Source organism: Agelaius phoeniceus, chromosome 3, assembly GCF_051311805.1.
Source record: "Agelaius phoeniceus isolate bAgePho1 chromosome 3, bAgePho1.hap1, whole genome shotgun sequence".
Taxonomy (NCBI): Eukaryota; Metazoa; Chordata; class Aves; order Passeriformes; family Icteridae; genus Agelaius; species Agelaius phoeniceus.
In genome coordinates this window covers 65,915,950-65,930,357 of record NC_135267.1, presented here as the reverse complement: position 1 = coordinate 65,930,357, position 14,408 = coordinate 65,915,950, and the positions used below count along the sequence as shown (strand labels likewise).

The 14,408-nt window shown below is 43.5% G+C and overlaps 1 protein-coding gene across 5 annotated transcripts in view; it reads right to left on the bottom strand.

Annotated features, from left to right (window-relative positions):
- Positions 1 to 14,021, bottom strand: part of MAP7 (microtubule associated protein 7) — a 108,371-nt gene extending 94,350 nt beyond the window's left edge. For 2 of the 5 annotated variants that reach the window (XM_077175485.1, XM_077175489.1), the window contains exon 1: positions 2,589 to 3,258. In XM_077175485.1, coding sequence (XP_077031600.1) covers positions 2,589 to 2,718 — 130 coding nt within the window. In that variant the 5' untranslated portion in view covers positions 2,719 to 3,258. Of the gene's footprint in view, positions 1 to 2,588; positions 3,260 to 13,535 lie in introns of those variants that run through there. The other 3 variants (XM_077175488.1, XM_077175487.1, XM_077175486.1) reach the window with 3 other exon arrangements.
- Between the last annotated feature and the right edge of the window lie 387 nt (positions 14,022 to 14,408).

Genomic DNA, 14,408 nt, shown 5'->3' with positions numbered 1-14,408 from the left:
AGGAAAGGAAGTTGAAATATTTGTTGAAAAAGCAGTAAATACAGTTCACATCAAAGCAAAGGAAAGATCAGGAGCACTTGGCTATAAAGGTCACTGCATGCTTTTCATACCTCCAACATTGTCATTATTTGTTTTCACTGGAGAAACATACTCATTTTGCCCACCAGACTCCTCCAATTACAATGCAGACAGCCAGACAAGCAGAAGAGTGGCCAGTACTAAAATCAATTTAGAGAAAACCTCACAAAGGCCAGCCACTTTAAGATCCACATAAATATTTGTTTCCAAGATGATAAAACAACTCTCATAAAAAGTCTAATCAAGGGTTAGTAGTCTAAAAAGATCTGAACTATGAAAATATTGATTATTTTAAATCTTGTGCTGATATTGAAATACTCTTAATGGAGGAAGGAACTTCTTTGGAGTATCAGATCCATTAAAGGCCTCTTGGGTTTTAAACTGCTGTACAAAGACAGGTCCAGCATGATAACAGAAATTGCAGATTAAGACAACATTTAGCCCATCTCCCACAAAGACAACCCTGACTTAGGATGTGCTAGAGAGAAAAAAAAAAAATCTCAGTAGCTGCAGATGCTTGCTGAGCAAAAACAACAGGTAAAGAACTAAGAAAGGCAAACTCTGTAAAGAAGCAAGAGAAAACAGACACTAAAGATTCACAAAAGCCCCATGTGGGTCCATCACCCAGTCAGAGCTGCACTGGAGTGACCTTTCTTGGTACCAGGTGAGAAGAACAGCATCCTGAGTACATGCATTCTTCATTACCAGGCATTCCAGGCTAACCCACCTAATGACTGATAACATTCAAATGTACAGACATAGATATTTACCAACAGGTATCACTGTGCAAATGGTGTACTGTTCTAGAGACACTATGAGCTACTTTAAATATTTAGTAAAATGAAAAGCAAATGAATATTGTTCCAGAATATTTTGTACCATTTCCTATATTATTTCTCACCAGGAGTAGTCAAGGTAAGCTGACAAATTTTTTATCTTCTTAAAACTGCATGAACTTATTTGCTTGCTGTCTGTGCTACTGTTCACATGCATCTGCTTACATTTCACAGCAACAAGAGAAAATAAAGGAATAATCAAAAATCAAATCTCAGTTAAAACAAGAGAGACAAAGGATAAGCACATATGTGTAGCTCTTGCAAGTAGAAAAGAGTAGCTAAGTCAACAAATTGTTGGGAAACTAGCAGTGCCATTGAATAAAACCAGGCAAATTATTGATTTTTAGCTTTATGGACTGTTGACTCTGGAAGCCATCCAGTGGGCGATAAAGGAAAGTAATATGCTTCTTAAAACATTAAGAACTCAATAACCTCATGCTAGAGTTTGGATCTCCATTTTATATGGGCAGTTTCAAATACACAGAAGAGCAGTTAACTTACAGCATACACAAGACCCTAACACAACAGGCATATTAACAATGACTGGCAATATATATTTTATCATGAAACTCTAACCAGTTAAGTTTTTTACTATTCTGAGAAAAAAAGAGTACAAGCTGCAAACTCAAAAAACCCGACAAATAAGACCTGAGTTCTGAATTTGTTTGTAAAAGCTTTTACAAGAAAAAGAAAATAATCAGTTAGCTGTAAATTATTCAGTTCTAATAAATACACATGCTATAAATTTGCTATTTAAATGCTTTCTAGGCTCTCCTGTTACATGGTAGAATGGTAATAACTGAAATTTAAAACAGTGTCTTGAGGCTACAAACTAACATTTGTTTTGTAAACAAAAACTGGTACAATCCACCCCTTCCCTCCGCCCCCCCAAAAGGAGTGCTCATACACATAGAACCACTTGAAGGAAAAAAAAAAAAAATAGTCACAATTGTAAGTAGCAGAATCCCTGCCAGACTAAGAGTTTAAATACTAGGATCCATGTAGGAAATAGGAATTAAATGATACAAGGCAGACAGTGGCTACACAGGCTTGACAGACCTGCTATAAATCAATGGCCATCAGTATCCCTCTGCCATCACTGCTTACCTACCCTAAGCACCATAAATAGGTTTCTTTAACAATTTTTCGGGTTTGTGTTTTCTGTCTGTTTTGTTGTCAGACAAAAAGTCAGCATATTAGAACAATGTGTATTTTTTATACTCTGCCAAAGGCACACTGCCCCTCCCGCACACGAGTGGAAGTATAGACAGTTTCACATTGTCTTTGGCAAAGCTGTCCTCTGTAACAGGCAGGCATTGCATTCTGTACTCTCCAAGCCTACCCTTCTTTTTAACAGTTTTTTACCCAGACTGTAAACAGAAGTCAAAGTAAACACACAGAAACTCACTCATATATTTCAGATGCAGGACCACTATCCCTACCAGAAGAAATGTGATTAATAACTAAAAAGTATTGTTTTCTTCACAGTCAAAGCAGCCGATTGCATAACAAGCCAGGGGATTTAAACACACCTATCATGCACAGCACATTTGTGAGTGCCAAACTGCAGCAGTCACTTACAGACTCTCTGTAGCACACAGAGGAGCTAATAAAACACTGCTGTGCCTGCTATCCCTCAGGCAGCCCTGATTGCACTGCAGAACAGCAACGTACCTTTCAGTCTTGTGGAATTCCCATTTTTTTGCTGCTCATCCTCTTCATTAATGGTGAATAAACCTGGGGGATTTGGCCTGGCACTTTTCTTCAGTCTCTCTTGTCGGAGGGCAGTAGTTGAACCAGGCATGCTGCTGTTGCCTCTTGCTTATTAAAAAAAAGTAAGAAACTCCAGCCCCTAATTAGCTGCTAGCTGCAACGCTGTCTGCTCATTTGAGCACTTGTAACAGATCCCCTATGGATAAGCAGTATGCAAACAGCTGACAAATACCAACATCTAGTCGGCAGGAAAGGCTTGCAGTTGTTCCCCTCCTTGAAGAAAAGCCCTAATCAAAGGCACATTGGTTTGGATGCTGCTCTTTGCTGTCTTAACCTGTTCAATCAGATCCCAGCCCACAGCTCCAGGTTCCTTGCAGCAGCACCTTCTTCCCTGCAACCTTCTTCCAGCCACAGCACACTAAAATATTCAGCACGCAGTACAAGAGGAGAAAATATGATACGCCGCTGTTAACAGTTGCCCTGACAACACGGACACATCCTAATCAAAGGAGGGTCTATGAGTGCTGTCTCCTCAGCTGCAGCGAGCCAGCCTTGGGAACGCTGTCTCCTGCACGCTTGTGGAGAGCTGGAAGCTCCTCGGCAGCAGGGGCTGCTCCTTCCTCCTCTCCAGGCAGCGGGAGAATGGAGCTGCGGTTGCACAAGCAGATGAGCACTGAGTGAAAAGAAGCCTGGAAGGCACCAGGCATGAACCTGCTTTTTGCTCAGCTGTTCTGCTTATTCATGTTTAAAAATTTCAGCCTAACATAAAACAATGAGGATGAGTCCTCTTCTGTATTTGCATGTGCTGGGTGTCGTGTGTGCCACCGCCCCCCCAACCCCTTAATCACCTTCCTATGCAGTACATACCTTTTGCATTAGGAATGCATACACCCACAATTACAGACAGGTGTTGGAACATTCTTTTCCACATGTGAAAACGCAAAAATGAGAATTTCTAGTTTGCGTGGAAAGCATGGGACAACAAAATTCTGAAAATTCTGTGCCACACCATTAGTTTTACAGCATCAACCTTTAACATACATTTCACAAAATGAGCAAAGTCCAAGCAGCCCAGGTAGTTTTAGTTAATTGATTTCCCTCATATGCTGGCATTCTGGATTTTCTTAAGCCATTTACAACACAATGCTTGCTCACAAGTTTGGCAATCTGAATGTTTCATCCTTCACAGCTGCAAATGCCACTATGCAACATGCCGGATATTTCACCTGAGAGACACCTTAAACTTCATCCGCTTCCACCTCAGTTCAGGGTGTGCTCACCATTTCAAAATGCTACTGAAGAAAAACTGCCAGCTGGAATCACTCTATAATTTCAAAAGTACATTATTTTTCCTCACTTCAAGGTTGTTTTGTTTTGGTTGGTTTTTTGTTTGTTTTTTTAAGAGGATCTTGATGTAACCTGATCAGCCACCACAAGATGGCACAGACATTAGCTGACAAGTCTGTAGGTGGCTCATTGAAAACTGCGAGTCACACAGATCTATGTGATCACCTCAACAACAAGGGTAACAAAACCGAAGCAGGGTCAGAATTTATGACATGAACGATGCTGACTGCCACAGTGGCCTGGGATGCTCTTTACAGAGGAGTCCTGGATCATGCTCAGCTGGCAGGATAGCTCTGTCCTAGCACATCTCAGGCTCATGAGCCAGGACCACAGCAGATCGAGAAGAACACAGCACCACCTGAAGGCTCAGCTGCACCGTTCTTCCCTCTCCAGCACAGCCACAAAACACCCAACCAAAACAGAAGCATTTTGCAGGACCAAGCCCAGAGCCCATCTCTAGTATGTATTTCCTCCTGGCTACACCTTGGACTCTGGGTGTACACGGAAGCTGCACATGATGACATTTGTGTGCAGTTAGAGACACTTTGTACTACAGGGTGTGGACAAAAGAGTAAGGAAAGAAGCTCGAACACAAGCTGCTCTTTGCCTCAGCAATTTGCCTTCTGGCATTTATACAGGCACCACTACTTTATTCCATAAAGAGAAGCAGCTTCATTCCTCAAATCCCATCCACCTAATGCCTCCCACAAACACTACATAACAGAACACACATCATCACAGAAAGTGGACAGTAGTTAGTACCATCACAGTTTTCCATACATACCAAGATTTGCCAAGAGAAAAAAGTAATAGAAAACAATATTTATATGGCAGCTTCATTAATTATTGCTCCACCCCGTTTCACTGCTTTAAGTCACTAAGTAAGGATTTCTACCCTTTTAAAAATTATGTTTAATCACCTTTGATTAGAAAGTCCTTAAATAGGCATTTCAAAACATGCCAGAAGTATATAACACACAAAAATACACCTGACTGGAGCAGCTTCCCACCTTACAGGTATGTTTACTGTTTCAGCATGTCCATTTCCCTATTATGCAGAACAGCTACAGGACTGAGAATTACTTCCTTGGTCCTTGCAGAATCCCCCACACCCATAAGAGTAACTTGCCCTCCATGCAAAATGTAGTAATAACCAAGTTTGATGCTTCAGGGGCTGGTGCAGATGGATTTGGGCAATGACACACAGGCAACTGATGGTACATTTTTCTTCCTGTTGACTTACTAATGCAGAGGTGACAGAGCAAAAGTATCAACAGCACATTCAGCTTACACAGCAAGATTTTATTTCAAGGTCCCTGTGGTTAAAAACTATGCCAGCTCACAAAATGTTTTCAAATGCCTAATAAAATTCAGCCTACTACATATAAGAGACACCTATTAAAATAAAAAAACCCCATAAACTTTAGGCACTTGGGCAATTTTTTTTTTCTGAAAAACATTCCTAAAAATACTATTGAATACATATTAAAGGTACCAGCACTGCATAAGAGACTGTACTGACAACTCCCCCTTCCTCAATCCACTGGTTGAAGGAAGAAAAAGAAGTTCCTGAGGTATTCCTAGCAGGAAAGCTTTGCTTATTTGCTTATTTCAGCCTTGTCTCATCTACGTGGGAGCTTCTATAGGAAAACTGGGATGAAAGCAACATCCTCCTGAGGGAACAAAGGGGTGGATAATTTTAGGAACAAGGCTGTTGAACACTTGGAAAAAAAAAAAGACAAAACAAACAATTTTCTTAAATAACCCCTATTATTGATATTTTTTCCCCCCTCTAACCACTAGTCATCCATGTTTTTGTCATTAAAACAATCACAGCTGAGCTCTCTTACTGATGGAGTAAAACTCTCAAGAGAGAGATGGCGTGAGGACAACTGTGTATCTTGAGGGCACTGGGTCATTTATGGGTTTTCCTTTTTACAACACCTGCAAACTGATTATCAGTCAAACCATGACACTTAAACACACCCACTTTCACCAACTAAACTCCATAGGTGTAATTACCTGCACAAACCATCATCTGATATGCAGCAGTCTTTAACAGCAGTTTAACAAGGATTATTAGGACACTTAATATCATAACAATATGCTGAGAAATGTTTCTGCTTCATCATCAGGTATTAAGACTTGATATCTTTACCTATGAAATGCAAAGGAAATTGAAACCAGTCACCATGGCTGAATTCTAGATTTGCTATCTTCTTTCATTAACAGGATTGTTTCATTCCCTGTAAACTATCCACACTGTCCATGAAGTTCATTACTGGGATTTAGAGTATAATGAATTGCACGTAACTTTACATTCCACAGCCACTACCTTGTGAAAGCTTCCCCTCAACTTGCATGTATTTTGTATCAAGAAATAGATCAAGTAAATATATTATTTTAGCATACATTCCTTTACAGATTGCCACTATTCCATTGGTTTTTTTCTGATTTTCTTACAACTGAAGAGGTTCAGGGCAAGGTAGTTATCTATCTTAGAATTTTGCTTTCATATTCATGTTTTCCCTGTGTGAAACAAAAGGGTTCCATTGGGAACTAGGTTCCAAATGTTTCTTTCTTGGGGAAAAAAAAAATCAGGAAAATTCAGTTAAAATCTCCCATCCTGTTCTGCAAAAAACATTACAACAAAAAATTTTAACATACCTAATCATCAAAACACACAAATCATATTTTGCATAGATTTTTCATATTTTCAATATTAATCATCTGTAGCAAAAGCTTTTTCTAAGAACTCATTTAAAAATACATATTATAGGCAGTGCTGGATCATACAAATCTCAAATTTGAAGGGATCCATAAAGATCATCAACTTCCTCTGCCTCACAGGGCTATGTTGGAATATACATACACTAACTAAACTCCAAACTCAATCTGTTCCTAGTTTTCTTCAGGAATCACATGTCTGTTTATTTTCTACTTCACTAGGTTTTGAATCAGGAAGTCAAGCCTAAAAGATGGAGAAAGTAGGGCCTGTTTTGTTTTCTGTTTTTTTTTTTTCCCCTACTCATATGAGAAAACAGCTATTTATCCAGCCTTAAAGCACTGGAAACCTCCTTTTCTCTAGCATTTAAATCTAGGACAAAACAAACCAGCCTTAAAAAGACAGACAGGATTCATCTCCGTACCTCGTTTTGGGGTTTTTTTATAGTTAACTTGGAAATAGCCAAAATAGCTACTGTATTAGAAAAAACACTTTCTTCCATTAAGTCAACCACTGTCTCAAACACCTAATGTTTTTCACTGCTGCTCTCTATTTTCTCTTCCTTCTACCTCTTGTTTTCCAAAAATGACACATAGTAACCTTGTCTTTATAGATGTTTCTAAGTTTCTCTTCAAAGATATCTCTAAGGCCTCAATTTTATACACAAGATAATAAAGGACCAGCCAATTATTTTTACAGCAGTAATGTAAAATTTAATTTTACTGAATTATTTTTAAACAATTTCAGTATATAAACATCTGATATAATAATTGATTTCTTCTTTTCCCCTTCTTGGAAGGAAAAAAATTGCCTCTTGAATTAATCAGTAGGAATATAAAATGCTAGAGAATAAGAAGGGAAACCTTCTTCCCAGTTTGCTGTTGTGCTGACATGCACGGCGCCACACACTGGACCAAGGGCTGTTAGAGCTCCTCAGAAGTGACTAGGCAGAAGGTAAGTGTTAACTGTTTCCCCTTCTGCCAAAGAAATCTAAACCTGTGTGCATTTCCATGCATAGGAAAAATTTAGGAGAAGGCTGGAAGCCCTACCCTGTTTCAGTCAAACTCATTCATCAGCACAAAAAGGCACAAGAACATGAGGAGAACTTCTTCATCAAGAACTTAAGAGTCTCATCATTCACAAACACTTTCCACACATACACACCAATAAAACAATCACACAAGACTTACATTAACAAGTCTGTCACATGTTTTAATTAAATTGATTTGCATAGTATGACTAACTATAAACATTGCACAAGGCACACCATGATGAATCAGAAACATATTTGATCATTCTTAGTCAACACTATTTTTATATAACAGAATGATGTTGGATCAGGCCCTATAGTAGAACATATCATGTGATTTCAACCACTGGTCAGTTAAATAATGAAAGGCAGCAAGGAATTGGGAGTTCACAGGACAGTAGCAAACAGGAATTTGGTAGAAGATAGAAGTTATGAATTCTAATTGCCCTACAATTAATACCCAGGGCAATGTTGTCACTGCTTCTGTCTGGGGGAAAAAAAACTAAAACAACAACAACAACAAAAAGCAGCTTATTTTTTTAGAATACCTGGGTTTAATACATGTCAAGACAACCAAGCATTTGTACAGCACTCAAAATTAAGAGCACTTACATACTAAGTTTTCAGTAGAAATGAATACTTCAAAGACAAGGCTCCAAGCTTTTTTTCCCACAGAAACAGGGACATGAAAGAAAAGAAACTATGTCAAGACCAAATTAAAATTTTTTCCATTGTTGTATTACCGGCATTAGTATCTGATGGAGGGAATCCTGTGAACTGTGTTAATTACCAGTGCTTTCCTGACATCTTAGTTCCCAACATGTTTCTTAGAGGATGACCAAGATGTCTGGACTTTTGGATAAGGAAGAACAGAGTTTCAGACAGAGAGACAAGGATATATTTGAAGACATCAGTACTTTATTTCTCCCCTCATGAGTCCCACAGCGACTCTCGTCCTGGAGCACAAATCATTCCATCACCTTTCTGAAGAATCTCATTGCCAACAAGAGTCAGGGTTTCTAACTCCATTTATCCAAACAGCAAGGCAGCCTAGTCCTGCATGTCATCTTAGCAGACACCTTACAGTTGTTTCCCCTGAACTCTGACAGATCTCTTAGAATACTTATTTTCAAGCTTTGTCCCTAAAGCCTACTTGTTTTCATGAAAGCAACTATGGCACAACTCCAGAACCAACACTAAGGGAGAGATGTAGAATTAAACCTTAACCAGTTTCACAAATACACCATTTCTCATGCATGTGTAGGGTAAAAGAAGAATATAATATACACAGAACCTTTTTCTGCCATAGTTCCTGGCAGACCACTGCATTTCTCTAATAGAAGTCACATAGAGGGGATCCCCTCCCTGAAGGAAGGGCAGATACACAGAGTTCCCACAACAACAGCAGCAGCAGCACACTGTGGCTTGTGTTGTGGATGTAGACTTACTTTCTTTTCTGCTTGAAAAAATGTGTATGTTGTTGCAAGATGATACAGTATTTACATAATTGAGGCAATTATTTCTCTGATCATTTAATTACCTTTAACACTACAAATAATTTTCAGCTCTAAAGTATTAAATTTGTTTATCTGGGATAATAATAAATCATGCAAATAAAATATTAGCCATCTCAGAGTATGGTAAATTTACAACTTTTTGCAGTTTGAAACAGCACATACACAAGTACATCTCTTTTCAAAACTAAGCCCAAGGAAAACAGCAATGCATACTACTTTAACTAAATTAGTAAAACTTCTCTTTCTGTACTGGAAGTACCACATAAGCCAGCTGTTTGACCATCACTTAACAGGCCTGATTCTTCATAAACTCTTTTTTTTTTTTTTAATAGCAGTGTTTGGTTTTGAGGCTTTTGTGTGTGGAGAGTTACTATGGTCTTGAACTCTGGAGTGGGGAGGGAATTTTTTTGGACAGGGTTGGATTTTTGTTGCTGAGTTTGTGTTGCTTGTGGTTTGTTTCACACAAACACACCCCTTATTCTTTCTTTTTTTTTTTAACTAGTAATGCTGGGTGTAGGTGGGTGGAGAAAGCCTCACTCCCATTACACAATAAGCACAGAAAAAGGCTCATTTCAACTTTGCCATAGTGTGTAGTCCTTGCACAGACATTACTTTACCAACAAGAGATACCCAGACACAGTACTTGAACAGCTTTCTGAAGCTGAGGGATGGCTTCTATGAGGATTTTAACCTAAATTTAATTTAGTTGTATCATTTTCATTCTACAAGGTACTGATAAATCTGAGTCTCTGTGCATTTAGTACTGCCTCAAAAATCGTTAATGTGGGACTAAAGATATAATCACAGGCTCTGAGACACGATTTCATAGCTTGAATAGATTTTCTTTAGAGGGGAGGTGGCAATAGAAGAATTGCAGATCCACGATTTATACACCAAAAGATAGAAAGGATTTGCAATGTGCTAACGTTTAGATAATCACAGATGGAAATCAGAGCACGCCCACCACACACAAGCATCAACACCTGCAGCGTTTGTGAGCACCCACCCTCGCGGCAGTCCCTGGTTCCCCACACCTGGAAAAGGCTCCCACAGCGGCTGCTCACGGTAGGGGTGAGCGCAAGGAGCCCTGGCTGGGGCAGAGGTGACCCCCGGCGGCACCGCAGCCTGTGCCGGAGCACCGCGACATCATCACCCCGGGGCCGGTGGCCGGGCACGGGCATGGTCCATCCCCTCCTCCGGCTGCAGTGACCGCCCTGCGCCCGGCAGCTCCCCCTGCGAAGGACACGGAGCGCCTGAGCTGGCCAGAGAGACAAAACCCGCGTGTCTCAACACCGTCGTGTAAACCCTCCCCAGCAAAACACGTTGGAACCGCTGGGAAAGAGCCATGGGAACCAGAGCACGCCTTCAGCTCCCAGACACTCTATGCTTTCTGCGCTTTTGTGTTTTCCCGAATAATTTATCTATTTGTTAGGAAACAAAAAATAAACACGGAAAGATGAAATTTGATTTCTTCTCAGATGGAGAAAATACCAGGCTAAGCAAGCAACAGATAAAAAGTCCCATCAGCAGTTAAAAAGCAAACACCTCAAGTTTTCAGCTTTCACAAGCCACCTGGCACTGACATGATTTAAAGGGCAGATTTGTTTTGCAGCAAAAAGCACAGAGTAATACTAAGCTCACTTAGAAGAAAGAGCTAACTACAACAGTACACAAAACCACGGCATTAAAGCTTCTTTGCAATGTTACAAACACATAGCTCTCTCTGTTATCCCAGAGCTTAAGTAAATTGTTACCTGTGCACAGAGCTGGCCAAGGCAGCCCAGAGCACGCATGGGGAACTCTCACAGGCAGAGACATGCCTATGTTTATGGATGGGCAGCCATAAAATGAGGTGCCTCAGAAGCTTCTCCATGTGGCATTCCCCACAAGAGGGCTCCTCTCATCTCAGGAATCACTGAAGAGCGCTTTAGTGCTATTAGATGCTCGAGTAGCTATGACTGGAAAATTCTAACTGGTGTAACTTAGTATATCCCCTGAGCACTCTACTCACTTTGCCATCTATAAATTTATGAATGGCAGAATAAAAAAACTCCTTCACCCTGATAATTAGGCCATTTACCCAAAGAAAGCTAGTTAGGTGCAGCAGACCACCTGCCAAGAAAGGGATCCACTTGTAACATCCCCCTGCAAAACCCTGGTGGTGATGTTGAAGCTTTTCCCTCCTGAAAGTCCATGCATGTAGCCACATGAGGCAAGGAAAGAAACAAACCAGCCAAGCACCACAACGCACACACAGAGCTTTGTTTTTATAACAGAGGCAATAGTTTGACCGGTAGCTAATTTCACCGAACACAGATGGGACGTTGATCTTCCTGAGGAGCCGGATGCAGACACAGGTGTTCCGCCTGCGGAGCAGACTGCAGCCAAAGCCATCGGCATGGCCCTCCCTGGGCACACACATCTGCTCACTCATGGAGGGACCAAAGAGCCACGGAGCAGATCCCTGATGTGCTTTGAGGTTGTTCCTGTTTCTGAACACCTGCAAAGCAGTCCCTGTGATATCTCAGAGACCTAAAAGGATCTCAGCAGACAACGAACTTCACAGAAAAGCTTCATAGAGGTTTAACTCTGACATTTTACTCACAGAGAAGTTTCAAATGAACTTTGACAGCACAAAGTAATTTAAATTCAAAATACTCAAGAACTTAGCAAGCAGATCCTTCAGTCTACAGATGTCCCAAAGAGTAAAAGTTCAACACAGCAGCTTGAAATGAAACTATAAAGCAAACACAGAATAAATCTAGGCACATAAGTAATTTTAAAACAGAACATATGCAAAATACATGTCATCTGTTGACTCATTTCTAGTTTTGGTAGGTAATCATAAAAAGACTGATAATCCCATTTAAAAAAAAAATCTCATCAGCAAGGTAAGAAACTGGAAAAGAATTTGTTAGAAATGGCTTCAATAAACCAGTCAGTTCTTGCCGTGGAAAGGGAAGTCAATGTGGTTGCAAACTCTGAACACATAGGATGCGCATCTGCATTCCTTTCTGAAGATGAACTTTAGAGTGATACCTGGGAGTGACTTGTAAGGATTTCTGAGCTATATTCTATACTTCTAATGAAGACAGCACTTGGCTGGGTCTGCCCACAGTCATTGCTTGTGACTGCATGTCTACATTACATAAAGTATGTATTAAAAATATTATACTGAGAAAACACAATCAGCCAACAGCCATATGGCCTATTCATATGCTGTTTTGATATAAAAACTCACTCTTTGATTTAGAGATAAACTTGGGCTTATGTTAGAGAAGGACTAGCAAAAGGTGAATGGAATGGGACTGGGGAGGAAGGTAAAAAAAGGAAAAAAGGAGAGGACCAAAAGTTGGACTCGGACTTCACAGTCCAGCAAGCAGCAAAAGCAAACAGCATCCGCGCCTACAACAGTGATACAGCGGTCGATCCGCTTGCGTAAGCCAAAATTTCCTCCCTGCACCCTCCTCGCCCTTAGGGCCAAAATAAAAGCGAGTTAAAACGGTCTCGCAGTGTACATCCCTCCTTATAGGAGACATCTGCAAGGACATCTCCGCTCTTTCCCTGTAGGAAATAAGGGCTTGCAGCAGCGCGTCGCTCGCTCGCGTTTGAGGCGCAGCCAAACCCCGCAGCGGGCCTCGCTCGGCGGGCACCGGGGCGCTGCCACCGGGTACCTTGACCCTGCCGAGCCGTCCCTCTGCCCTCGCCAGGGCTCACCCCGTCCCCGTTAGCAGCGTCTTGCGGCTGCCCACCCTCCCTTATTGCGGGAGCTCGGCGCTACCTCAAGCCCCGGTCAAAGCCCACAGCCCGGCGGCCGCCCCCTCCAGACCCCTCCTCGCCGGGCGGCTCCGCGCCCCGCGTTAGCCCCGCCACCCGGCCGCACTCCGAGCCCTTGGAGAGGAGGCTTCAGAAGAACCAGCGGCGACCCGGGAGCGACGGCGCGGCCCCGCCGATGCCCCTGCGCGGGGTCGGGACGGGTCTCGCTGCTACGGCGGGCACGGTTCGGGCGCGCTACCCCCTCCAGGGCAGCTCTGCCCGCCGCCCCGGCCGAAGCCCCGGCTGTCCCCGGCCGGGCCGCGGCGGTGCCCGGGGAAAGGCAGCGAAGTCCCCGCACGGCCGGGCGGCCGCGGAGCGCCCCCGCACCTGTTGCGGGCGAGGCCACCGCCGGGCCCCGCCGCGCTCCCGCTCCGCACGGCGCCCGCAGCCGCCCGGGAGCGCAGGGCCCCCGCAGCCGCGGCCCGATCCGCGCCGCTCTCCCGCCGCCCCGAGCCGCCGCAGCCCCTGCTCACCTGCGGGCCGCCGGCGCGGGCCGCTCCTGCCCGCGGCCTCCGCCATGTCTCCCTCCTGCTGCTCGCCGAGCGCGGCTGCTCCGCCCCGCGGCTCCGCGGCCCGGGGCAGGTGAGCGCCACGTCCCCCGCCCCCGCCCGCGGCTCTGCCCGGCAGCAGGTGAGGGCGGGACCGGCGCCCGCGGCCCGGGAGCAGCCGCCTCTGACGGGCTGGAGGCGTTTATGCGGCGGCAGCGGTGGTGGTAGCGGTGCGGGGGTGGCTGCCCGCACTCCCGGCCCCCGCGGCGGCCCGGGCTGCCGAGGTGCCGCCGTTCACACAGGTGTGATTAGTTTTTTCTTCAGAGCAGCTCCCGCCGCATTGGCACAGCTCGTTTGGTACCGGCGCCGAGAGAAAAAACAGGTTTGGGGATGCTCGCCATCTCGGCAGTAGGTGGGAGGAGTGGCGGCCGCCTCGCAAGCCCAGGCGATGCGCCGCATCGTGTGGGAAAGAGCTGCACTGCCGTAGACTCGTTCCTGAGGCACGTGCTCCTAAACAGCCGCTTCTAAAGCTGCGTGCAACGCCTTGCTTCCAAAAAAAAGGCTCTGTGAAGAGCTGCCGATGTATCAGTCGTTTCTGTAAAGGTCATGGTCCTGTTACCTTTCCTATGAGTTTGCCTTAACTTGTTTTATGCTGCTTTTTAGGCTCATAAGAGTGTTTCTCTTTAAAGTGTTCTAATCTGCATCAAAACATCATTTAATTTTTCATCTGCTTGTAGGTAGCACCAATCATCAGAACTACAGGTGAAGGAGGGTGGGTGAATTGGGGAACTCATAGGATGCAGCTGTAGATGCAGGCAAGCAGATGGAGAGGGGCAGCTCCCTTGGTTTGATGCACTT